The sequence below is a fragment of the Mytilus trossulus genome, chromosome 11 (assembly GCF_036588685.1).
Source record: "Mytilus trossulus isolate FHL-02 chromosome 11, PNRI_Mtr1.1.1.hap1, whole genome shotgun sequence".
Taxonomy (NCBI): Eukaryota; Metazoa; Mollusca; class Bivalvia; order Mytilida; family Mytilidae; genus Mytilus; species Mytilus trossulus.
The window spans coordinates 55,133,127-55,159,648 of NC_086383.1; the positions used below are offsets into that span (position 1 = coordinate 55,133,127).

Consider the following 26,522-nt stretch of genomic DNA (forward strand, 5'->3'; position numbering starts at 1 on the left):
CCATATAAAAGGTTGAGATTTGAAAAATCAGCTTCGCTCTATCCTAATTTGAGTCATATATGTTCACTTTTCATGTTGAAAATTTAAATATTTACAAATTGACATGACTCTTGATGTGTGCCTCTATGAAGGTGCCTCTCTTAAGGTCTGCCTAGATTGGCAGAAGTAATAAAATACAGATATAATGCATTTTTGTAGGACCAATGTTTAGCAAAACACATCGTGCATATTACAGAAAAACAAAGCAAAAAAAACACGTATTAATAATAAATGTATCAATATTGAATTTCAGCGTGCAATATATGCATAATTAAACGAACATGAATTAATGACGGTTGATTGGGACTGAAGTACACGTATTTAATTTTCCAGCATTAAATGTCTTATCCTAAGGAAAAATCTGTTATTTTGTTATCTCATTTTAGTGTATCTCAATCGCGTCATAGAGCAACCAATCAGAATCTTTATGTGAAAAGTAATTAGTTCAAGACGGCGTGTATGTCGATTAAAACTAATAGCTCCGCAACGTGATGCGAAGCAACTATATTTGACAAACATCAAAATTGTTTCGCATAATTTTTTTAATAAAATAAAGTGTATGTGTTATATGTGTCTAAGGAATCTCACCATATTATATATAACGATTAAAATTATGTATGCGTTTAATGGAATGGTATGCTTGGTGTTGACATGAATATCAATAATGTGGTCATTTTTTTTTTTATAAATTCCCTGTTTACAAAACTTTAAATTTTTCGAAAAACTAAGGACTTTCTTATCCCAGGCATAGATTACCTTATCCGTATTTGGCATAACGTAAAATAACATGAATTAATGACGGTTGATTGGAACTGAAGTGCACATATTTAACTTTCCAGCATTAAATGTCTTATCCTAAGGAAAAATCTGTTATTTTGTTATCTCATTTTAGTCAATAGCTGTTGCTGTATCTCAATCGCGTCATAGAGCAACCAATCAGAATCTTTATGTGAAAAGTTATTAGTTCAAGACGGCGTGTATGTCGATTGAAACTAATAGCTCCGCACCGTGATGCGAAGCAACTATATTTGACAAACATCAAAATTGTTTCGCATAATTTTTTTAATAAAATAAAGTGTATGTGTTATATGTGTCTAAGGAATCTCGCCATATTATATATAATGATTAAAATTATGTATGCGTTTAATGGAATGGTATGCTTGGTGTTGACATGAATATCAATAATGTGGTCATTTTTTTTTTATAAATTCCCTGTTTACAAAACTTTAAATTTTTCGAAAAACTAAGGACTTTCTTATCCCAGGCATAGATTACCTTATCCGTATTTGGCATAACTTTTTGGAATTTTGGATCATCAGGGCTCTTCAACTTTGTACTTGTTTGGCTTTATACATATTTTGATATTAGCGTCACTGGTGAGTCTTATGTAGACGAAACGCGCGTCTGCTTAAAAAATTATAATCCTGGTACCTTTGATAACTATGCGACTGTCATGAAAGTAAGAGGTTTAGTAAGCTATAAAACCAGGTTGACTTTACCATTTTCTATATAAAAAATGTCTGTTCCAACCAAAGAATATGACAGATGTTATCCATTCGTTTGGTGTGTTTGAGTTTTAGAGTTTGCCTTTTAATTAGAGATTTTCCGATTTGAATTTCACTGGGAGTTTGATATTTTTGATTTTTACATTTTTCTCTATAAAAAAAAACCCTTATCTGTGATGTTCAAATGAGTAAAATTAAATTACCGCAACAACATGTTGGGCCGCCTGGAAGCGTTCAGAAGTTTTTAATTGAATTGGACATATACCTTTAACCATCATATACGGTTCTCTAGACTAAAGCCTGGATCAGACAATCAATTATAAGAATCTGCGAGACATCAAGCTTCAAATAATTAGAACACTCTAAGACTTTTAGTTGACTAGTGTGTTCATAGAAAAACAAATGAGTGTGTGTTCTAAATACATAGGAAGACGTACTTAATATGTGGTCTCTGGTTGAGAGTTGTCTCATCAACAATCATACCACATATTCTATTATAGATGCTATTACAAAGAGGTCAAATTCTTTGTTAATTAAAACTTTCACAAAATGTGCTCTAGCCTATATGTTTACAACACGGGATGACAGATTTGCGGATATCGTTTTAACTGCTGAATAAACTCATCATAAATATCAGGATTGAAATTTTGTATTTGCGACAGCATGCGTTTCGTCTGCGCTCGAAATTTTTTGAAAAAGGTCCCAAATAAAGTACGGAGGTGACGATATTGAGGACCAAAAATATCCATTACGTTTTGCCAAATACAGCTAAGGTTAACATATTCCTGAGGTAGAAAAGCCTTCGTATTTCAAATATTCCAAGTTTTGTAAACAGTTAATTTATAATTATTACCATATCAATGATAATTCATGTCAACATAGAAGTGATGACTATACTGGGCGGTGATACCCTCGTGGAATAAAAACTCCACCAGTAGTGGCATCGACTCAGTGGTTGTAAATAAACTCATCAGAGATACCAGGATTAAAATTTTGTATATGCACCAGAAATGTTTGTGATTTCCATATTCATATTTTTGATTTAAAGCTAAATTCAGCAACACATGTGAATCTATTACTGTTTCACGATCATACTTAATATGAACAAACTAAAGTGACCATTTCAGTCCAAACTCCCGAAAGATTTCAATTGCATATATATATATACCTTTGTCTTAGATCTTTTGATACAAGAATAATCGTCTAACCTTACTTTGTGATATAAATTAGATGTATATGAAACAATCGACATGTCAAATTGTGTACACCAGTAGTAGGGTTCACATAAAACTAACGACTAAGATTGCTCGTAGGTATACTAAATTCTTTATCCCTTACGTTCAATCTTAGTCTTGAGTGTTTTTGATGAAACAAACTCCAGCATTCAACAAAAGACTCATCAGATTAGTGGTGCTATTATCAAAGAAAGATTTTAATGCCAAATAAATCACAAAGTTGAAACGCGTTCGAGTCCCTAATTCTGAAAAGGTATTCCAATTACAGGTAAGGTAAATCTATTCGTGTTTCATACAAGTGAGAGGTTAAAAGCTTTAAAACCAGGTTCCTGAGATCACCCCTAGTTTTTGGTGGGGTTCGTGTTGTTTATTCTTTGGTTTTCTATGTTGTGTCATGTGTACTATTGTTTTTCTGTTTGTCTTTTTCATTTTTAGCCATGGCGGTGTCAGTTTGTTTTAGATTTATGAGTTTGACTGTCCCTTTGGTATCTTTCGTCCCTCTTTTTTCAATCCACCATTTTCTACATTTGAAAAGGCCTGTACCAAGTCCGGAATATAACATTTGTTGGATGTGTTTTATCAATTGATTTTGCCATTTGATAAGGGACTTTCCGTTTTGAATTTTCTTCGGAGTTCAGTATGTTTGTGATTTTACTTTTTTTTAGGAAGTATGTATAGTAGTTCGAAAAAGGCAACGTTATATACATGTATGATCCTTTTTGTTTTATCAGCCCCTCAACGTTTGTATAAGGTGTTGGCCTTTTTTAATATATTTTTTAGCCACCAGTGACATTAATTGTCTAAGCATTTAGTGCATTAAAATTGGTACCGATGGTATTACACCTATTGTCATCAACTTTGGAACATTTGCCAAAATTATACTGGGAAAATGAAATTGTATAAACCCAACTTTTAATAATGCACAAATGATTTGTTTATATGTATATTTGATTTCAAAGATTCTAAAATGATTTATCTTAGATCTTATATAAATATAAGAAGATGTGGTATGAGTGCCAATGAGACAACTCTCCATTCACAATTTGTAAAAGTAAACCATTAAAGGTAAAAGTAATGTCGTCAACACGTAGCATTGGTTCGCACCTAACAGCAATCTATAAAGGGCCCCACAAATGACAAGTGTAAAACCAATGAAACGGAAAAACCAACAATCTAAGCTGTATATAAAACACGAAACGAGAAACACTTATGGACCACATTAACAAACGACAACTACTGAACATCAGGACATAGGGCAGGTGCAAATGCAGCGGGTTTAAACGTTTTAATAGTGGCCAACCTTCAATCAACTTGAAACAATAGTGTTACATCACAACATAGAAAAACACACTATAAAATATCAATTGAAATGTCTTACCTCTATTAAAATACATATGAACAAAAACATGTAAACATTCACCGAACGAATAATTTGGTGGACGACACATTTATTTATCCTTTCAAGCACTTTGATTCTCATATAACACCACTTTGAATGATGTATACCACAAAATGAAGTCGGTTTCCCTATCATTATTTTTTAATTTATAGTGCAAGCAACAGAATGGCCGGTTAAATATCAGTCGCATTGATGAACAACAAGGGTCGTTTCTACAGGGACTGTGCGCCTCTCCTTGTAGATCTCTTCTTATTTTCATATGAATCGGAGTTTCTGGAGACACTTGTCAAAAACAAGAAGATCAAAGTTGTCAGGTTTTTTAAATTCTCTTTCAGATATATTGATATGTTCTTTCCATTAACAATCCGAACTTTTCTGAATTGGGTTACATTAATGTATCTCCCATAACTAGAAAATAAAGAAACAACAGACACGGCTTCCTCCGCTCCATTTTGGACGTATACCTTGAATTTGAAATACACAGTCATATCAGTAACAGAATCTATGACAAACGAGACGGTTTTAATTTTGAAATTAACAAGTTCCCCCATCTTAGTAGCAATATACTAACTTTGCCAGCGGCATATGGAATATACATTTCCCAACTTAATCATTCGGGTTTCAAGAGCTTGCAGCTCCTACGCAGATTTTGCAAAACGTCACCAGTGTCTGAGCAGAAAGTTGATGAACCAGGGGTGTGTCAAAAAAAATCTCGTCCTTTTTGTAAAAAGGTTCATTGGAAGGTACCAAAACCTGTGTTGATAAATATTCCGTATCAACTTCACAATTAATACACGATGGTCTTAAAGTATAGATTCTGCGTACTGAAAAGTAAAATCACAATAATACTGAACTCAGAGGAAAATCAATTTGGAAAGTCCATAATCACATGGCAAAATCAAAAAACAAAACGCATCAAAAACGAATGGACAAGAACTGTCATATTCCTGACTTGGTACAGGCATTGACGTTGTTTATCATCTTAAATACTTGTTATAGTGATCTTTTATTTATCTTTATTAATATTATTTAATTTCCTGTTTTGTCTGTTTTTGGTTATATCCATTTGACGTGGCTGTGTACTAATAATATACATCCCATCATTGTGTTGTTTGCATTATCTTTTATGTTGCTTTGTTCGTGTGACTTTTTGTGTGTCTTTGATACATATGACATGGCTCTGTACTTAAACTATTGTGTTATTGTTCTATTATAATTTTTGTATCCTGATCTTTCATATTTCTAATGCTTTGCCTATATATGCCCATTTGTGTTTCTTTTATACATAATAAATAACGCCGCTCTTTATTTAAGAAGAAAAACACAATAATCATATAGACAGGCAGAAGGAATAGTAAACGTCTAATTTACATTCTACAAAGGATATATAGACTATATTATTTTCATACTTTGAACGACAAAATTATTGTATATCTCTACCTTTAAGACGTTTACGTTCTGATGTCAACCTCCCGATCAATGTTAATCTGGCCATTTGGCCACAGTGCTTAAGGTCTTTCTGTCGTTTATAGGTGGATTTTGCATGCCTAAATAAAAATTAAAAATAAAACAGTAATGATGCCTTTTTGCGCTTCTTGGTAAAAACTTTTTTTGGTTTTTATTGTGATTAAGATATTTGTGGTACTTGTACATTATTGTTTATGATATTCTCGTATTTTTGTCTTTCATTTTCGCTGGTGTGCTTTGTCTATAGATATGCCTTTTGGTGTTACATCGATACATATAGCGTGGCTCTGTGCTTGTGCATCCCGTTTTGTGCTATTGTAAAACTTGTTTGTTGATTGTTGTTCATTTTTGCTATGTGCTTTGTCTATATGCATTTTGATGTTTCTTTGTAACATATATGACGTGGCTCTATACTTATACATCCTGTCATTGTGTTATTGTACTGTGGTAAATTGGTGTATTCTTAAGCTTGTCTTTCATGTTTGCTAATATGCTCGGTCTATATGCCATTTTGTGCTTTTAGGTTACATATTTGTTTTGTTTTGTCAGTAATTAAGATTAAATACACAATGTTGACTGGTTTATTTTTGACATTTTCAACTATTATGTGTGTTTGTTTTGTTCACGCATCGTTGTCAATATCACAGGCACTTGTCTCAGAAAAAAAATTTACCTCTATACCTTAATATAGGTATAGAGGTAATTTTTTTTCTGAGACAAGTGCCTGTGGTCAATATAATGGGATTTAATGCGACTATCGAGCATACAAGTGAGAGGTTTAGCTAGCAATAAAACTAAGTTCAATCCACCATTTTTTTACATATAAAAAATGCCTGTACCAAGTCAGGAATATGACAGTTGTTATCCATTCGTTAGATGTGTTTGAACTTTTGATTTTGCCATTTGATTGGGGACTTTCCTTTTTGAATTTTCCTCGGAGTTCAGTATTTTTGTGATTTTACTTTTTACAGGACCTAACCTTTCTATACTCACCTCATTTTTGCTATCATCATAGGCATAATACTCAATGCCCCGATAAAAGATCCTATGACGTTAACAATAATGAATGGATAGAGGTGTTTGAGCTTTTGGTTTTACCATTTGATAGGGACTTTCCGGTTTGAATTTCCCTCGGAGTTCATTATTTTTGTGATTTAACTTTTTTCTAAAGGCTTGCTTTCTAACTGTTGGAATTTGTAAGTTTTGACAATTTATACCTACTGGATTTCAAATGTTGCGGCCCGCGTGTTTCGCATATATTACTGCCACCAAATAACAAGAAACATGGAAGGCCAAAAAGGTTTGACTCAAACTTGCATTGGTCTTCGAAAAAAGCATACCAGAAAAAGCACTGATTGTTTACCATTTCTTAAAAGGTTCAAAATATTAGAATGGTTTGTTGAAAGCGATTCAGCAAAAAATGCTGTTAAGGATGTTCGCTGCTCAGTTTCAAAATAAATAACTTTTCATAAAACTAGTAGTATTGATAGGGAATAAATTGAGGAATCAAAAAAGCAAAACAAATTTAGGGGTCAATGTGCTTGTTTTCGAGATATTAGCCACTGAAATTTTGGCGGGAAAATGTTCTCTCTTGACTTTTTATAGCTTTATCATCGACCAGTTAAAGTTCTAAAATACTATTTAGAAATAAATATAATGTTAACGTTATAAGACTTTTATAAATGACTTATAGTTATACATGTAAAAGATTTATAAAAAGAAAAATGGGGGTTCATGGGGAATTTTTTTTTAAGGCATTCAGATGGATAAAACTAAAGGATTCCGAAAATCTGATAAAAAAATCAAAAACATGACAAGCAGACATCCTTAATGACAACATTTTAATTGATAATCGAGAAAAAAGTTGAAACAAGACCTGAACTTTTAACTGCCTCTTGTTTAGACTCAATTGTAAACATTTGATTTAATTAAAAAGTATTGTCAAAAAGATGCATGGGGAGTTATTCAGAGCCTATTTTAAGAGAAGAAAAAGAATCCGATCTACATATGTAACATATGCACACATGACGCAGATTCAAAGGAAGCCAGTGTAATGTGTAGTACGTTTGGAGTTGCAATGTTTACCTTGTGCTAGACTAAAACAACTTACAAAGGCAAGGAATTGGTTAAGCAACAATTGCAAATCTTAAATCATGTGGCCATTTGAAATCGTAGCAAACAACTTTTGATATTGTATGTTTAATGATTTAGTTTTACATAGCACTATTTTTATCGCATGGCAGGATATTTAAACCATGATAGTTTTTACACAGTTTTGAGAATCAACTTTTTATAAATATTTTATAATTTAAATACAAATGTGTTTTCATGCTTTTAATTAGTATTTTAAAGATATAAATTATTTATTTATGATCATCTATAATATATTCATTTTGATCTGCTGTATTTTTATTGCTTAATATTGGGATGAAATGATTTCAAATTTAATTATTTAGCTTTTTTGTTCTCTGCTAATTACATCAATCAACAGTTTTATTCAGTGCCTGCAAAATAGCATTTTTTTCTATTTTGCCGGTGCCGGTTAAATAGCAAATTTGCAATTTTGCCGGTGCTGGTCAAATAGCCTCTCCCAAAAGTTTATTGACACTTTTTCTAAAGAATCCGTAATTTCTTTTGAACACGGAAACAGGAGAGACAAAACATTGTGAAATTTGTACAGTTTACAATAAGGACTGTGATTTTATGTCGATCAATAAAGGTCTCTTTCCATTTCATTTCTCCAATGGTTGAATTAGTAATTTTAAATCAATGTTGAAATTTCAAATTTCCACCGTGACAGTTTTTAATATCTTGATGACCAATAAATAAAAAAAAGAAGGTCCTTGGTATATTTAAAACAAAATCACAAACTTTAATGAATATTTATATATAGCTTTATTTGAAATTATCATTATTTAGATATTTTAACGCTTAATTTATTGGCAGGTGCTATTTGACCGGCACCGGCAAAATAGCAAATATGCTCTTTAGCCGGCTCTGATTAAATAATATTTCACTGGAATTAAAATGAAGAATAATAATAAAATATCAATTTCTTTTATGACTGTTACTTACATGCATATGTAACAGGAGGGTTGTTTAAGTTGTGTATTTCCCTAATCACAAGGCAAAAACAAATGACCAAACACATCAAAAATGAATGTACAACTTTCATATTCCTGACTTGGTACAGGCATTTTCAAATGTAGAAAATGGTGGATTAAACCTGGTTTAATAGCTTTATAATATTGATTAAAAGAATGAACACACATTTGCATATACATTATTAAATATATTTATTCTAAAATATTTATAAAAAAGTTGATTTTTAAATTTGTGTTAACCCAGTACAAATATTTATATATAAGCAATTATTTAAAAAAATATAAGACAAATATAAAACTCTATAACTAAATAATAAGATGCAAATTCAACAAAATCTGAGAATATATTCAATGAATTATAGCACAATAATGTAACTTCATATATTGACATGTTAAACAACCATTTTTATCAATAATTTATATAAACAATTTAGTAAATAAATGTTAATTTTAAAACAGTCAATTTTAATTTAAAGAGACATAATACTGTTTCAAAACATAGGGTCGCCATTACACATATATAAACACTTAAACTTTTAACTATCAAATTAAATATATTCTAAACATTAAACTCTCCTTTAGAAAAAAAAATAACAAGATAATGGTCTAAAGCTATATAATGGAGAAAACGGGGAAAAAGATAGTGTTGAAAGATCTTCACAACATAAAAGCAGAAATGAAAAAAAATAAGTCTACATCTGGGAGGATGGATTTAGAACAAATTAATGTATGACATTCTATCCACGAGCTGTTCTGAATTTTTATCACATGGCAGGATATTTAAACCATAGATTTTACACAGATTTGAAAATCAACTTTTTTATAAATATTTTAGAAAAAAAATATATTAGATAATGTATACAAATGTGTGTTCATGCTTTTAATCAATATTATAAACATGATAAAGTTATAAATCATTTATTCATGAACATTTTCGATATTTTATTTTTGATTGTACTGTATTTTTATCAAGGAATTGTATATTTAAATATACAATTCCTTGATTTTTATTAATGCTTGATATTGTGATAAAATGATTTAAAATTATTATTAGGCTTATGCTCTACTAATCACATCAATGAACAGATTTATTATGTGCCGGCTAAATAGCAAATTTGCTTTTTTGCCGGTGTCTAACTCGAATAATTACAGCGCCCCCTTACGGTCATTGTCCTCCAGATGAGTGATCGAAGTGATCGTAATATAAAGACTGGATTATTCGGGTTAGTCGGTGTCGGTCAAATAGCAAATTTGCTAATTTGCCTGCAGAGGCGGATTTAAGGGGGGGGGGGGGGCCGAGGGGCCCGGGTCCCCCTTTTTGGCAAAAAAATGTGTTGCTTATATAGGGAATCACTGAAGCGTGACTTGAGCGGGCCCCCTCTTAGGTCAGTCAGTGGGCCCCCACTTATGAAAAATCCTGGATCCGCCACTGGCCTGTGCCGGTCAAATAGCTACTGCCTAATTATTATTAGGCTTATTCTCTACTAATCACATCAATGAACAGATTTATTAAGTGCCGGCTAAATAGCAAATTTGCTATTTTGCCGGTGTCTAACCAGAATAATTTCAGCGCCTCCTTACGGTCATTGTCCTGTTTGTCCTCCAGAGGAGTGATCGAAGTGATCGTAATATAACGACTGGATTATTCGGGTTAGCCGGTGTCGGTCAAATAGCAAATTTGTTAATTTGCCTGTGCCGGTCAAATAGCCACTGCCTAATTTATTTTCTTATCGCTAAATTATTATTTTGTCGCTTCCTGGTGCTTTTTGTCGCTGCTTGTTCCTTTAGCCAGTGAGACCCGTGTTAAGACATTCATCATTCGTCACAACTCGGCCGATTCCGTAGACATTCCCAAGAAAGTATTGTCTGTTGCTTGGTCCGTTTCTGTGTGCTGTTGCGTTTCGGTGTTGTGTCGTTGTTCTCCTCTTATATTTAATGCGTTTCCCTCAGTTTTGGTTTGTTGCCCCGATTTTGTTTTTGTCCATGGATTTATGAGTTTTGAACAGCGGTATACTACTGTTGCCTTTATTTATACAATCGTAACTACTCATCCATTCTCGCTATAAGTACAGTTATTTCTTCGTGCAAGCAAAAAGTCCGAGTAGTTCCGACTGGAAAGTTATAAATATAAATAGAACAGGGATTTCCAATATGGAAACATTCGGATGTTGTTATTGAGTCGTAGAGAACTAAAATATTCATGATGTACACAATGACAACTGTCAAAACATTTGGTTGAAGGCAGTTCTATTAGACAATGTTTAACAATATCTGCACAACCTCATGTGGCTTGGTTTGCCAGGAAAGTGGACAGGAAGGTATCCCCTCGTTATGACAATTCGTAAACAAAAGAGCCAAAAATGTCACTTGATTTGTTGTAGGGTGTAATTACTAGTCCATGACGTCTGGCAAGGCTATTTTTTTTCTGGGACGCCTTCGTCGTCATTATTATTTGGACTATGGTGTAACCATTGCTAATCTTTTAAAACTGTAGTTAATGCATATTTTCATGAGGTAATTCTAAAGAATATACACTTTTTATTGAAGTATTACTGTATATTTGTGCAAATTTGGGCTAAAAAAAGGAAAGAACACAAGGCAAACAACAGTACACAAAACAGGAAAAAAACCCTAAAAACTAAGCAACAGAACCCCCAAAAAACAGAGGGTGATCTTATATGTACTCTGGGAGTGTAAGTAGATCCTGCTCCACATGCAGCATATATGTGCAGATGATGTATGAATTCGAAAAATTGTTAGTCCAAATTGAACACCTTCATTAAGTTCCCACTTCACAGGGGGTCTCTTTGGGGGTTCTAATCCAGGATCCTGCTTAATGTTTTGTCAGATTCCCGTACCCCGCTTATACACCATGTACACTACATTGTATGTCATGTATGTAGGTAATTAATAAGTAATTTTCATTTTTTTTGTAATTTCCCGTGTCCTGCTAGACTGCATTTCCCGTTTTCCTGGCACAAAAATTGGATATGTATGTGTCATGCTTACACAAAAAATTGGCAATCCCACGTCACACTTATCATCTTATAGACCCCAATGAGACCCACTTCACATGCACAAAGTTATTCTGCAAAAATCATTTCATGTATATAATTTTTAAAACTGCATGATTATACTAGAGCTAGAACACTATGTTTGTACCCTGAACCCTGCAAAATCATCTCATGAACTTAGACTTTGTTTCAGAATGGTCAGTAGTTTCTGCTTCACTAGTGAGGCCCCTCATGGGGGGGTCCTAGTAATCACATAATCACCATTTGTTTGCCAATATAATCACATAATCATTAAATATTTGCTTATCTTTAGTAATCAAATAATCATAAACTAAAAATACAGTCCTAGGTAATCAAATAATCATGAAATATTTGGCTTAATAGTCAAATAATCATTAAAAAGACGGCCAAGTAATCACATAATCAAAAACCCCATGAGGGCCCTCACTAGTGACACCCCTATTGTTGCTACTGTTATAGATCAAATCTGATGATATGCATTTATACAAAGCCAATTTTTAAAACCTAACCAATTACAAGTTCTTGAAACATTGTTGAATATATTCATTATAAATAAATCTTTACTAATTTGAAAGTTTGATATGAAAACACTTAAAAAACAAATACATTATAAAAATACAATATTTTTTTAAAGGAGATCTATAACTACATAGATATAGGAAAAAGTACCAATGAGACAACTCTCCATCCAAATAACAATTTTAAAAGTAAACCATTATACATGTTATAGGTCAAGGTACAGCCTTCAAAAAGGAGCCTTGACTCACACCGAACATCAAGCTATAAAGGGCCCCAAAAATTAATAGTGTTAAACCATTCAAACTGGAAAACCAACCATCTAAATAGAAAAACTAGAAACATGAAATTAATATAAGGAACTACATAAACAGACAATAACTTGACTGAACATCAGATTCCAGACTTAGGACAATGTAGGATAGTATGATTGCCAATAAGCATGATATAAAGAAATATCAATCGAAAGATATATTTCAATTTACAATGTAAGTTACATATACAATATATTATATTAATGTACTTAGTAGAAACACCTACATGAAAATAAAACAAAAAAAAGCATATATACATGATAATTATGTACAATTATGACATTGACATCACACACTGATTTAGAATTTGACCTTTGTCATGTGATTAGCAATGATTAGGCCAAAAATAAAATATTGTTTGTTTCCCCTCCCACTACCGACCCAGTAAAATCGGCGCGACTTGTTCAAATTTTTTCTTTTTCTTTGTTCGTTTTGGTGATGCCTTTCTGATGCTGCAGAAAACTGGGGTGTACACTGAATACAGGGAATACCCCACTTTTCTTGACTTATCTTACCTGTTGAATTTTGTAAAAATTCAATATAGAAAAATCATATCAAGAAATAAAATAAAATTATTTGCCTACCTACCTACCCATACCCTGATAACCTCAGTTGGGGAGGGGAAACAAAGATATTTTTAATGTTGGCCTTAGGGAAAGGAGGATCTTTGAAAGAATGTTGACTGTCAGTTTTGTGTAAAAAATTTATCTGAAACTGAGTTTAACTGACAAAGTACATGTATATATGTAGGACTCTAAAGTGCAATGGGGACACTAAAGTAGGATGGTCACGCTAAAGTTCGATGGTCTATGCTAAAGGCCGATGCCTCCATACGCTAAAGTGCGATGGTCCGCGAAAGTAACAGTTAACGTTAACAGTAGTTTATACAAACCAAGCATGAACATGCTGGAAGATGAAGTAAAAAATGGAAGAGAAAAGATGCATATTTATGTTAAATTAAGTTTAAGTTAAAATATATTGTCGATTTTATTGATGAGTATAAACGTTGGTAAAATTAAGGTACATGTTTTCTAGCGTAAATCATAAATTTTCCATTAAAATATCAGTGTGTTCATTGTAGTAAAATACATGTTCTAATACTCGCTTCAAAAAAGGGGAAAGCTTGAACAACCACCCAGTTCTCTCGCATTTAAATTAAATTTTATCTATTCTGACAATGACCAAATTTTGTATTTGAAACTGACAAGGGGATGTGTTTACATTAATAGGCTGTGTAAACAGCAAGCTACATCAATTATACAATACGCCCCTCGTCCTGAACATGCATGAAATATTTGTCACTGGACATTAATCAACCAACAGTCAATCCAATACGAACGAATTGTTTAAAATTCATTTAAAGGAAATATATATAGTATTTTGTGACATCTAACTTACCTTACTAGGTCGTCTTCTAAATTTAGAAACAGTCACATAAGACTACCGGTAAAGTAAAAGCCTATCGCATTATATGTTATATCATAGCAAACTAGATTTTGCAAAAATACTTGTTTTTAGAATAAGTGCCCTTGAATCTTTCTCTTTTGTTCCACCACACTTTAGTGTGCCATACCATTGCACTTTAGCAAACAAACAACCATCTTACTTTAGCGTGACACACCATCATACTTAAGTGTACACCATCGCACTTTAGCGTGACCATGGCACTTTAGAGTACAATCACACTTTAGAGTCCTACATATATATTTTTTAGTATAATTTTCTATTGTATTGTTTTTGTAGTTGCACTGAAGAGTATAACAGTAAATGTTACAGTAGGTCACATGATCAGTCATGTGGAATCAGTCCTGTCATACAAAAATGAAAAACCAAATGCCATTGAGGCTCTATTCAAATTTCCATTGGATGAGGGAAGTGCTATCTACAAAATGGAGGCAGAGATTGATGGCAGAAGAATCGTTGCAGAATGTCAAGAAAAAATTCAGGTATTTGATAGTAAATAAAAATAAGGTGTGGTATGATTGCAAATTGGACAACTCTCCACAAGAAACAATTCATGTATTGGCACAGAAATTAAAATTGTAATAGGTAACTACATAGTCAGCCATAAAATTGAAAGGTCACAAAATGACAAATGTTAAACAATTCACACGAGAAATTTAATAATCTAATTTATGTACAAGAGAATGAACAAAAAATAAACATGTAACACAGCAACAAACAACAACCAACATCTTAATTATAACAACTTATAGGGTCTTTGCATCGGAACTAAACACATTTATTCAAAAAACAGTTGTTGGCATGACACGGGTTATGTTCTTCTCATATATGTTATGATGGTATGATACTAAACCCCTAACGGGAAGGATTGTGCCTGATGTACATATGATGAAATCATAATCTTTCAGTCAATTTAATTGAAGTCTGGAGCTGGCATGTCAGTTAATTGCTAGTAATCTGTTGTTAAATATGTATTATTGTCATTTTGTTTATTTTCTTTGGTTACATCTTCTGACATCAGACTCGGACTTCTCTTGAATTGAATTTTAATGTATGTATTGTTATTTGTTTACTTTTCTACATTTGCTAGATGTATAGGGGGAGGGTTGAGATCTCACAAACATGTTTAACCCCGCCGCATTTTTGCGCCTGTCCCAAGTCAGGAGCCTCTGGCCTTTGTTAGTCTTGTATTATTTTAATTTTAGTTTCTTGTGTACAATTTGGAAATTAGTATGGCTTTCATTATCACTGAACTAGTATATATTTGTTTAAGGGGCCAGCTGAAGGACGCCTCCGGGTGCGGGAATTTCTCGCTACATTGAAGACCTGTTGGTGACCCTCTGCTGTTGTTTTTTTCTATGGTTGGGTTGTTGTCTCTTTGACACATTCCCCATTTCCATTCTAAATTTTAATTTTATTAATAACATGCTCCTGACTTGGGACAGGCACATACAGATTGTTTGATTATTCTTTTTGTCAGGTTAATGTTTTATTTGCATATTCCCAATAACTTTTATTAATATATAATGACTTCACATGCACCAATTCCTTCATAAATCAACCAAAATCAACTTACTGTACAGCCTTTTTAAAAAGTTTGTGTCTGAACTTTAATCTTCATTTGTTTAATAGAAAAACAAAGGAAAAAAAAAATGAATGAAGGATATATATAGTATCATGCATCTTTGACACACAATCAGTTCATGTACTATTAGCAACAAAAAAACAATTACACAATGAAGCAAAGGCACAGTGTTATATTGCTGTTCTTCACCTCAAAGTCAAAGTGAGGCCTTCAACACAGAGCAAAATACTCTCACCTTACTGCAAGTTTGAGACAGTCCCTTGCACCAGCTTGATCAGACTTGCACTACATCTTTCAATTTGGTTAGCCAAAACAAAATTATGAAAATAGTATTATTGCAGTTAACATGATAAAGAATGTTTATTTTTATGTTTGTAATTTTAGGCACAACAAACCTATGATGAAGCAAAAGCCAAAGGAATGACAACTTTTCTTCTTAGAGAAGATGAAAACTCTGGTGATATATTTAAGTGTTTCCTTGGAAACCTTCCATCTCAGAAAGAGGCTAAGCTGACTATTGCATATGTCTCAGAACTACAAAGGGAGATAAATCGAGCAGTTAAGCTTACACTACCAACCGTACTGAATCCAAGATATCATCAAGCTTCTTCAATACAAAGTATGATTTAATCCTTAGATGTCAATGATACTGTACCGTAATTAAACCAGCATATTTTTAAGGATATTTTATTTCACATTTTGCTCTTTTTAGCTCACCTGGCCCGAAGGGCCAAGTGAGCTTTTCTCATCACTTGGCGTCCGTCGTCCGTCGTCCGTCGTCGTCCGTCGTCGTCGTCGTCCGTCGTCGTTAACTTTTACAAAAATCTTCTCCTCTGAAACTACTGGGCCAAATCAAACCAAACTTGGCCACAATCATCATTGGGGTATCTAGTTTAAAAAATGTGTGGCGTGACCCGGTCAACCAACCAAGATGGCCGCCACGGCTAAAAATAGAACATAGGGGTAAAATGCAGTTTTTGGCTTATAACTCAAAAACCAAAGCATTTAGAGCAAATCTGACATGGTGTAAAAATGTTTATCAGGTCAAGATCTATCTGCCCTGAAATTTTCAGATGAATCGGTCAATCGGTTGTTGGGTTGCTGCCCCTGAATTGGTAATTTTGAAGAAATTTTGCTGTTTTTGGTTATTATCTTGAATATTATTATAGTTAGAGATAAACTGTAAACAGCAATAATGTTCAGCAAAGTAAGATCTACAAATAAGTCAACATGACCAAAATGGTCAGTTGACCCGTTTAGGAGTTATTGCCCTTTATAGTCAATTTTTAACCATTTTTCGTAAATTAAAGTAATCTTTTACAAAAATCTTCTCCTCTGAAACTACTTGGCCAAATTAATCCAAACTTGGCCACAATCATCTTTGGGGTATCTAGTTTAAAAAATGTGTGGCATGACCTGGTCAACCAACCAAGATGGCCGCCACGGCTAAAAATAGAACAAAGGGGTAAAATGCAGTTTTTGGCTTATAACTCAAAAACCAAAGCATTTGGAGGAAATCTGACATGCGATAAAAATGTTTATCAGGTCAAGATCTATCTGCCCTAAAGTTTTCAGATGAATCGGTCAATCGGTTGTTGGGTTGCTGCCCCTGAATTGGTAATTTTGAGGAAATTTTGCTGTTTTTGTTTATTATCTTGAATATTATTATAGATAGAGATAAACTATAAACAGCAATAATGTTCAGCAAAGTAAGATCTACAAATAAGTCAACATGACCAAAATGGTCAGTTGACCCGTTTAGGAGTTATTGCCCTTTATAGTCAATTTTTAACCAATTTTCGTAAATTAAAGTAATCTTTTACAAAAATCTTCTCCTCTGAAACTACTTGGCCAAATTAATCCAAACTTGGCCACAATCATCTTTGGGGTATCTAGTTTAAAAAATGTGTGGCGTGACCTGGTCAACCAACCAAGATGGCCGCCACCGCTAAAAATAGAACATAGGGGTAAAATGCAGTTTTTGGCTTATAACTCAAAAACCAAAGCATTTTGAGGAAATCTGACATGGGATAAAAATGTTTATCAGGTCAAGAACTATCTGCCCTGAAATTTTCAGATGAATCGGTCAATCGGTTGTTGGGTTGCTGCCCCTGAATTGGTAATTTTGAGGAAATTTTGCTGTTTTTGGTTATTATCTTGAATATTATTATAGATAGAGATAAATTGTAAACAGCAATAATGTTCAGCAAAGTAAGATCTACAAATAAGTCAACATGACCAAGGAGTTATTGCCCTTTATAGTCAATCTTTAACCATTTTTCATAAATCTAAGTAATCTTTTACAAAATCTCCACTGAAACTACTAGGCCACAATCATCTTTGGGGTATCTAGTTTGAAAAATGTGTCCGATGACCTGGCCATTCAACCAAGATGGCCGCCACGGCTAAAAATAGAACATAGGGGTAAAATGCAGTTTTTTGCTTATAACTATGAAACCAAAGCATCTAGAGCAAATCTGACAAGAAGTTAAATTGTTAATCAAGTCAATATCTATCTGCCCTGAATTTTTCAGATGAATTGGACAACTGGTTGTTGGGTTGCTGCCCTCCAATTGGTAATTTTAAAAGAAATTTTGCCGTTTTTGGTTATCTTGAATACTATTATAGATAGCGATAAACTGTAAACAGCAATAATGTTCAGCAAAGTAAGATCTACAAATAAGTCAACATGACCTAAATGGTCAATTGACCCCTTAAGGAGTTATTGCCCTTTATAGTCAATTTTTAACAATTTTCATTAATTTGGTAAATTTATGTAAATTTTTACCAAATATAGTTCTCTGTTACTAATGGGCATAGTTCATGATAGATATAATTGTAAGAAGCAAAATCGTTCAGTAAAGTAAGAACTTCAAACACATCACCATCACCAAAATACAATTTTGTCATGAATCCATTTGTGTCCTTTGTTTAATATGCACATAGACCAAGGTGAGCGACACAGGCTCTTTAGAGCCTCTAGTTTTTTACCCTGGCCACTATAGATTCACATTTTCAAATTTACTTGATTTAATGAAAGATCCAAGTAAAAATTTTCCCTACAATATATATTCATGTTATTTTTCAACTGGCAAAGGTCCTACAGATAAATTCCTTGCGAAAACTAGTTGGTTTACAGTATGTGTGTCTTAATAAGTGCAGACAATTTTGTACACAAGTGTAAATAAATCTATTGTAAAGTTACACATGGGATGTTTATCACTCTTCAAAATTTAAAAGAGAAGTAATTTAAAAACCATTTTTAAATTCAAATTTTTTTTTTATGAATATAAATGAGTATCGTTAGTGAGCAGTGCATGAGCATGCAGTAATATATCACATACAGTCAACATTGACAAATGATCTGCTTATACTTCCGTAGCATCTTAGATCATCTCAATTCTTATTTGTGTTTGTGTTTAATCTGATTTTCCATGTTATATTTTGTCTAGTGTTTTTTGTGTTTTGGCAGTTTTTCATGTTTCTGTCATATTATTGGCATTAATTGTCAGATTGTCATCAAATTATGATATGTTCTGACTTTCCATGAAATAAGAAAGCTTATTATTTTCTATTCATTTCAGATAGAGATACTGGTTTCTCAAGCTTTGGATTTTCTGCAAATCCACTTCAACAACAACCAGAACAATTTACAGAGTCAGGAAAGGGAAGTTACTCATTCAGCCTCACTATCAGTATCCAATCACAATTCAGAATTGACAAAATTGAATCAGAAACTCCAGAAGTAACAGTATCAATAGAAAAACCAGATAAACTCAGTGCACAGGTACTTATATAGTTAGAAATCCCTCTGTTGATATGGGGTACCTTGCTCCTTTGAGCAAGACATATTGTGTATCCAATTTAAACCATTTAATGATTTTTATAGACCACAAAAAATTTGCGTCTTATCATGCTATCATCTGATTTGCGTCGTCAACTGCGCCGTTGTCCAAGATGCATTTAGTTTCTGGACAATAACTTTAGTTAAAGTGAATGGATCTCTATAAATTTTAACAGAAGGTTCAATACCACTAAAGGAAGGTTGGGATTTATTTTGAGGGTTATGGTCCAAATAGTCAGGGAATTAGGGGCCAAAAAGGGGGCCCAAAGTATGCATTTTTGTAGTTCTCAAACAATAACTTAAGTTTAAGTGTATGAATCTCTCTGAAATTATATTAAAAGTTTCAATACCATGAAGGGATGGTTAGTATTAACTTTGGGGGATTATGGGTTAAAATGTTATGGAATTAGGGGCAAAAAAAAGGGGAAAAACTAGGTTTTTCTGGTCAATGGACAATTAAGACAAAAGCAGTGTAAGGGAGGTAATTCAAAAATATTTAACATACAATGCTGGGTATGTTCGGAATTACCTCCCTTACACTACTTGTAAATTATGTATAAAAAAATGTCAGTTTTTGGACTAATTGCAATAAAAAGCTGGGTGGTAGTAGTTTTCATTTTTTTTTCTCCAAATTTCAAATTTATGAAATGTTTGAAGAAGAAATCTTTAATTGCACAATATTTCAAATAGATTTGTAAGATCTTGACATTTGTGTTGTGTCAGAAACCCATATTATGTCAAAAATGTGATCACAATCCAAATTCAGAGCTGTATCAAGCTTGAATGTTGTGTCCATACTTACCCCAACTATTCAAGGTTTGACCTCTGCAGTCGTATAAAGTGGCGCCCTGCAGAGCACCTGGTTTAAGGTTAATTTTAAATTTTCTTCTGATATGGCATTTAAATCACAATGCATTTTGATATTTTTTTATATTATAAAACTAAAGATTATCTCAGTGGAAAAACAGTTCAGAGTGGGTCTCATTGGGATCAAAGCGTGACGTGTGAAAGTCATATTTTTGTGTCGTGAAAAAGGGAAATGAAATCTAGCGGGACACAGGAAATTACAAAAAAATAAGAATTGCTTAATTCAAACATAGTGTAAGCGTGATATGGGAATCTGGCAAAACAGTAAGCAGGATCCCGGATTAGAACCCCTAATGAAACCCCCTTCAGGCTCATTGTGTGATTTGAGGTAATCATAAATTGTTAAACCTTCATGGAAAGTTTTGAAACTTTGGCCCAAGACTAATTTCCATGTCACTAATTTTTTAAAAAGCATTATTTAAGTAAAAATTTATAATTTTATTGATTATTTCATTATGATTTACTGATAAACAAAATTATAAATGGACTTTATTTTGGTCAGTGAACATTACTTCAAACTTCAACATGGTTAGCAGCAACCACGGGGAAATGGGCATGGTTTGCACAAATATTTTAGAATTTTATATTGCAGTAGTAAAAATGAATTATTAAAACTAGATATATGTATTTTTGTATTAACAGCTATGCCATATTGTACTGATGCGCTCTATTAATGTTGAAATTTTATCTTTAGAAGCAAGATGTGGAATGTTTTTGAGAAGGATTGATGAAGATGGGGGTTGCAAGTTCTATAATCATACCGTCCAATTTCTATTTGACAGAAATTACCCTTAGTACCTTTGATGAGCATTACCACCATTTCCAGTTGATTCTGCATGATTCAGCATCTGTAAAACTAACCCTTTCAAAATCTTCAACGTTTACATTTAGAATTTTAGTTTTGCAGAGTTTTTTAAGAACTATGTTGCTGTATATTGTATTTTTGAAGTACTTAAAAAATTAATTAACTCCCATACAAATTTATCAAACAGGCCTCCTATGCTACTGAAGATTGTAAACTATCCACAGATCTGACATTGTACATACAGTACGAAGATGACAGTCAACCAACAGCTATCATCGAAAGAGGATCAGCAGGTCAAGGTAGGATGACAGTCAACCTACAGCTATCATAAAAAGAGGGTCAGCAGGTCAAGGTAAGATGACCGAAACCAACAGCTATCATAAAAAGAGGGTCAGCAGGTCAAGGTAAGATGACAGTTTTCATAGAAAGGGTCAGCAGGTCAAGGTAAGATGACAGTTTTCATAGAAAGAGGGTCAGCAGGTCAAGGTAAGATGACAGTTTTCATAGAAAGAGGGTCAGCAGTTCAAGGTAAGATGACAGTTTTCATAGAAATAGGGTCAGCAGATCAAGGTCAGATGACAGTCATACTAAAGTTATCATAGAAAGAGGGTCAAGGTAAGATGACAGTCAACCTACAGCCAGCATAGAAAGAGGTTCAATAGGTCAAGGTAAGATGACAGTAAATTTAAACCTACAGCTATCATAGAAAGAAGACCAGGAGGCTTTGACAACTAAAAGCTATTACAGAAAGAGGGGCAACAGGTCAAGGTAAGATGAGATTAAACCTACAGCTATTATAGAAAGAGGGTCAACAGGTCGAGACAAGATGACAGTCAACTTAAAGCTATCATAGAGAGAGGGTCAAAAGGTCAAAGTTAGATGTTTATCAACCTACAGTTATCATAGAAAGAGGATCAGGAGGTCAAATTATGATGACAGTGAACCAACAGCTATCATAGAAAGAGGATCAGGAGGTCAAATTATGCTGACAGTGAACCAACAGCTATCATAGAAAGAGGATCAGGAGGTTAAAATTATGCTGACAGTGAACCAACAGCTATCATAGAAAGAGGATCAGGAGGTCAAATTATGCTGACAGTGAACCAACAGCTATCATAGAAAGAGGATCAGAAGGTCAAGATAGGATGACAGTCATCCTACATCTAACACAGAAATAGGGTTAACAGGTCAAGGTAAGATGACAGTCAACCTACAGCTATAATAGAAAGAGGGTCAGGAGGTCAAGGTAAGATGACAGTCAACCTACAGCTATAATAGAAAGAGGATCAGAAGGTCAAGATAGGATGACAGTCATCCTACATCTAACACAGAAATAGGGTTAACAGGTCAAGGTAAGATGACAGTCAACCTACAGCTATAATAGAAAGAGGGTCAGGAGGTCAAGGTAAGATGACTGTCAATGTATGGCTACCATAGAAAGAGGACTAGCAAGTATAGGTAAGATGACAGTCAACCTACACCTATCACAAAAGGGAGGTCAGCAGGTCAAGATTAGATGACTGCAGTTATCATAAAAGGAGGGTCAACAGGTTGCTTAGACTTGTATTATGCTTAAAAGAGTTATGCCCTTAGAAATACTGTGGTTTCATTATTATTTCTGGATTTCATGGGTGCAGGCCTATGTGAACCACGAAATTAAAGGAATAACAAATTTTCTATTTGATTCATTGTATGCAAACTTCAACAAGACCATGAAAATAAATATCCATGAATATGTAAGTTTTTCTTAATCCTTGAAAAATTGGTACCGACAAAAATAAATTAATCCACAGTATTAAATTTATGAAAATTGGCCTCGTTAGCACTTTAACAGGTACAAGTGAGATTTTATAAAGCTTATTCTTTATTTTTATATCAGTAATATCACGGATGAGTTCTAAACTGGTGGATGATCAATATTTTTTCAAAGAGTTATGTCCCTTAGAAATATAATAAATTTATGGAAAATGGACTCATTAGTGCTCACATGGATTTTTCCAAAACTTATTCTATTAGTTACTATAAGTAATATCTCACAAGTTCTATAAAGTTGAAAGATTGTCTCTATTTAAAGCTTTTGTCCTCTAGAAATTTTGAATAAGTGCACTGTTCTTTTATTTGTTTTATTTTTCTTTGCAGATGGTATAATGAAATCTGACATGTTGCTGCTGAATTTTTACCCAGAATTCCAAGAGATCACCAGTAAATGTGGAGAATTTATATTTGTGATTGACAGGTCTGGTAAGATCTAACAAAAACTATAACACTGAGTTTGGAAATACCATTAACAAATACATATTCAATATTTAAAATCTGTTGTGTAAATATTTTGATAATAGATCATTGAGATTTAAAATGTCAATTTAAATTCCAGTAGCAAATGAAATGCATATTTACGACAAGAATAAAAAATGAGATATGCATATGTCAGCTGTACCTTTAAGGTAGAGTGTAGCTAGACCCACATTACTGAGGCAATTGTATTATACACATTGTAGTGCCTCAAGCAAACACGCACTTCTCTTTCAAATCTCACCACCTCTACCTATCAGTTTCAAAAAGATAATTCACTTCTCCCTATTATTTAGAAGTAGTGTGAGCCCTGAATACATGTGAAATATGTATAAATTACTACAGTTTTTAATATGTGTGCCTCATTTGGTATAGTCGACAAGCAAAGTACATTTTTGAACAAAAGAATAGCATGCACTTATTCAGTTCTAGAAAAAAAACCACTAGTATATATAAGGCATGTCACCAAACCTAGAAACATTGTTCTAGCTCAAACTGAAGCATTCAAATGGTATGTATTTACATCAATTTTCTCTTTCCTTTAGAACTTTGGCTTCTAAGGTTAAAATGTTTTACGTAATTTTCACTTAGACTGATTAGCTTGAAGTCAGAATAACATGTCTCACTTTTTCAGCTATATATGTCATACTTATTTGATGGACAATAGAAACTTGTTGTATTAGCATTGTGGGAAGAGATGTTAAGTCATAAACTTTCAATTGTATATTTTTACTGCCATTTATTTGTTTTATGTAGCAAGAGAAAACTCTCTGTTGTGTGTGCGGAACTTTAATTTGTGATACTGTGAATTTATATAATAGTTCTTGAAAAACTGGTCGTTATCGTGATATATGGACTGCCCACGGGACAGTGGTATTGACTAAGATAGTGATAATGACTGAGCCGAAGGCGAGGTCATTATCGCTGTCGCAGTCAATACCACTGTCCTACAGGCAGTCCATGTTTCACGATAATGACCAGTTTTTCAAGAACTATTATGTTTATTTCATTGAGAAACCATGTTTTAGAAAATTCTTATAAATTCAAAATGCCTACAGCGAACTCCAGTAGTTGTACGATTTCTATGGCAAAGATTGAAGACCAGTCGTAGTAATACTGCCATTCATTTTTTGTGAAATTTTTCAGTATATAGATACTTAGTCTTTAATTTTATAATTAACGAAAACATATAATAAACAATTCAACAACTTAGATATAATATTAAAAACAGGAATATGTTTTATAAAAGGTACATCTCTCTAAATAGATAAACCACGCCCTGTCAGTCATTAACAGAGAAATCACGCCTCAACTGTCATTATCAGACGTAAACCACGCCCCAACGGTCAATATCAGACGGGAACCACGCCTCACCGGTCATTATCATGTAAATGTTCGTTAACGACTGGTTTTCTGGTCCATATTTTCTGTTAATGACTGATTGAATTTATTACTGAATGATAATGAATGTCGTGTGACCCCTTTTAATCCAATAAGATAATCATTATTATTCGTTGGATTTCATGGGAACAGACGAACCAATTAAATTAAATGTTCAACGAATACCAAATTTTTTATAGGCTTGTATGCAGATTTCTCAAAAACCACGAAATTAAATATCCACGAACATATAAGTGTTCCTCAATCCACGGATATTGGTATCCACAAAAATAAATAAATCCACAGTAGTGTTTTGTAGAATTTGAGGTAGGTTCCAATGTTGCTTGTATACTATTTTTGTATTGCACTGTTGTAGGTAGTATGGCAGGTTCCAACATATTGAATGCAGTTCAAACTTTGATGTTACTGGTGAAAAGTTTACGAGTTGGTTGTTATTTTAATATTGTTAGTTTTGGCAGTTCATACAGTACATTGTTTCAAAGGTGAATAAGTAATATACTTGCAAAATCTCATCTCATCTCATCTTTTTATTTAAGCTTTGTAAAATTTCATTCAAAATGTATTTGAATAAACCAGTGGTTTACACAGGTGTTAATTGAGTTTCCTTTATAATGCTTTACTTTTCTTATTATAGAAGTGGTGTACTAGATTTTATTTACATCTTAATGGATCATGATAATTATTGTCACATAAACTGCTGAGAAGAGGCTACTCAAATCATGCTCAGAGCTTCCATGTAATACTAAATCTATGATCCTTTAAATTCTTGCCATACAGTAAGAGTACTTCAATCATCCTGCTAATGACTTTATCCATCTATAACTTTTTGTATACTCAGCTTGTACTTAAGAAATCGCTAACGCTCAGTGTAAAATATCGACAAATATAATGCCTACCCATGTTAAAATGAGCATAGAGCATGAAACGAAGGAATTATTTCGATTCTAATAGGACAAATACAGTATTTTTAAAGGTCAAAGCGTACGAAAATACCGTAAAAATGTTTGGCTTTTCCCGTTTCCTCCCCGAGGAGTCTGTGCATTACATGTCATATTTGATAAGTTTAAAAACTATGAGCAGGGTAAATATATGTTGTTTTATAAAAATATATAATAAATGTTTATGTTAGCTGCTTAAATGTATAGATTTAAAAGGATAACAATGGAAATAACATTTATATACACAGTAAGTTCGTGTGCATGTGTCAAACATATTTTTTATACTCATTAGAACACGGCTTTGTTTACAAAGCGTTATAAGGACATCGTATTACAATATACTGTAAATTTTGAAATTAACTATGACATGCATTTATTATTGTTTTTTTTGTATATTTGTAAACAGTTTGAGCCTTAGTTCTGAACTTTTTTCTCTTTATTCTCCAATCCAGTATTTGTCAAACTGCTGGTATATATCCAATACAAAAATTTGTATAAAGGGAGTCAAGACTTAAAAAAGATATTTTATATTTTTGTCAAAGGGTCAAAGTATATATCCTTTCAAAGGAGTAGGTTTTCTCCTGCACTCAATAAAAACTGACTGCCATGAAATAGCCCAAAAGTGGCATTTAAACACCAACAAACACTCAAACAATCAAAGTCAATATTTTGTCAAAGTTTTAAGAAAATTAAAGAGCCAATTTATTTTGTG

At 33.1% G+C, this 26,522-nt stretch overlaps 1 protein-coding gene across 1 annotated transcript in view; it reads left to right on the forward strand.

Moving 5' to 3' along the window:
* Positions 1–10,967: 10,967 nt before the first annotated feature.
* Positions 10,968–26,522, forward strand: part of LOC134691322 (von Willebrand factor A domain-containing protein 5A-like) — a 39,661-nt gene continuing 24,106 nt past the window's right edge. The window contains exons 1-7 of the mRNA XM_063551775.1: positions 10,968–11,067; positions 14,358–14,560; positions 16,048–16,282; positions 19,248–19,450; positions 21,367–21,478; positions 23,319–23,420; positions 25,228–25,354. Of these exons, the coding sequence (XP_063407845.1) occupies positions 11,007–11,067; positions 14,358–14,560; positions 16,048–16,282; positions 19,248–19,450; positions 21,367–21,478; positions 23,319–23,420; positions 25,228–25,354 (1,043 nt within the window). The 5' untranslated portion in view covers positions 10,968–11,006. The remainder of the gene's footprint in view (positions 11,068–14,357; positions 14,561–16,047; positions 16,283–19,247; positions 19,451–21,366; positions 21,479–23,318; positions 23,421–25,227; positions 25,355–26,522) is intronic.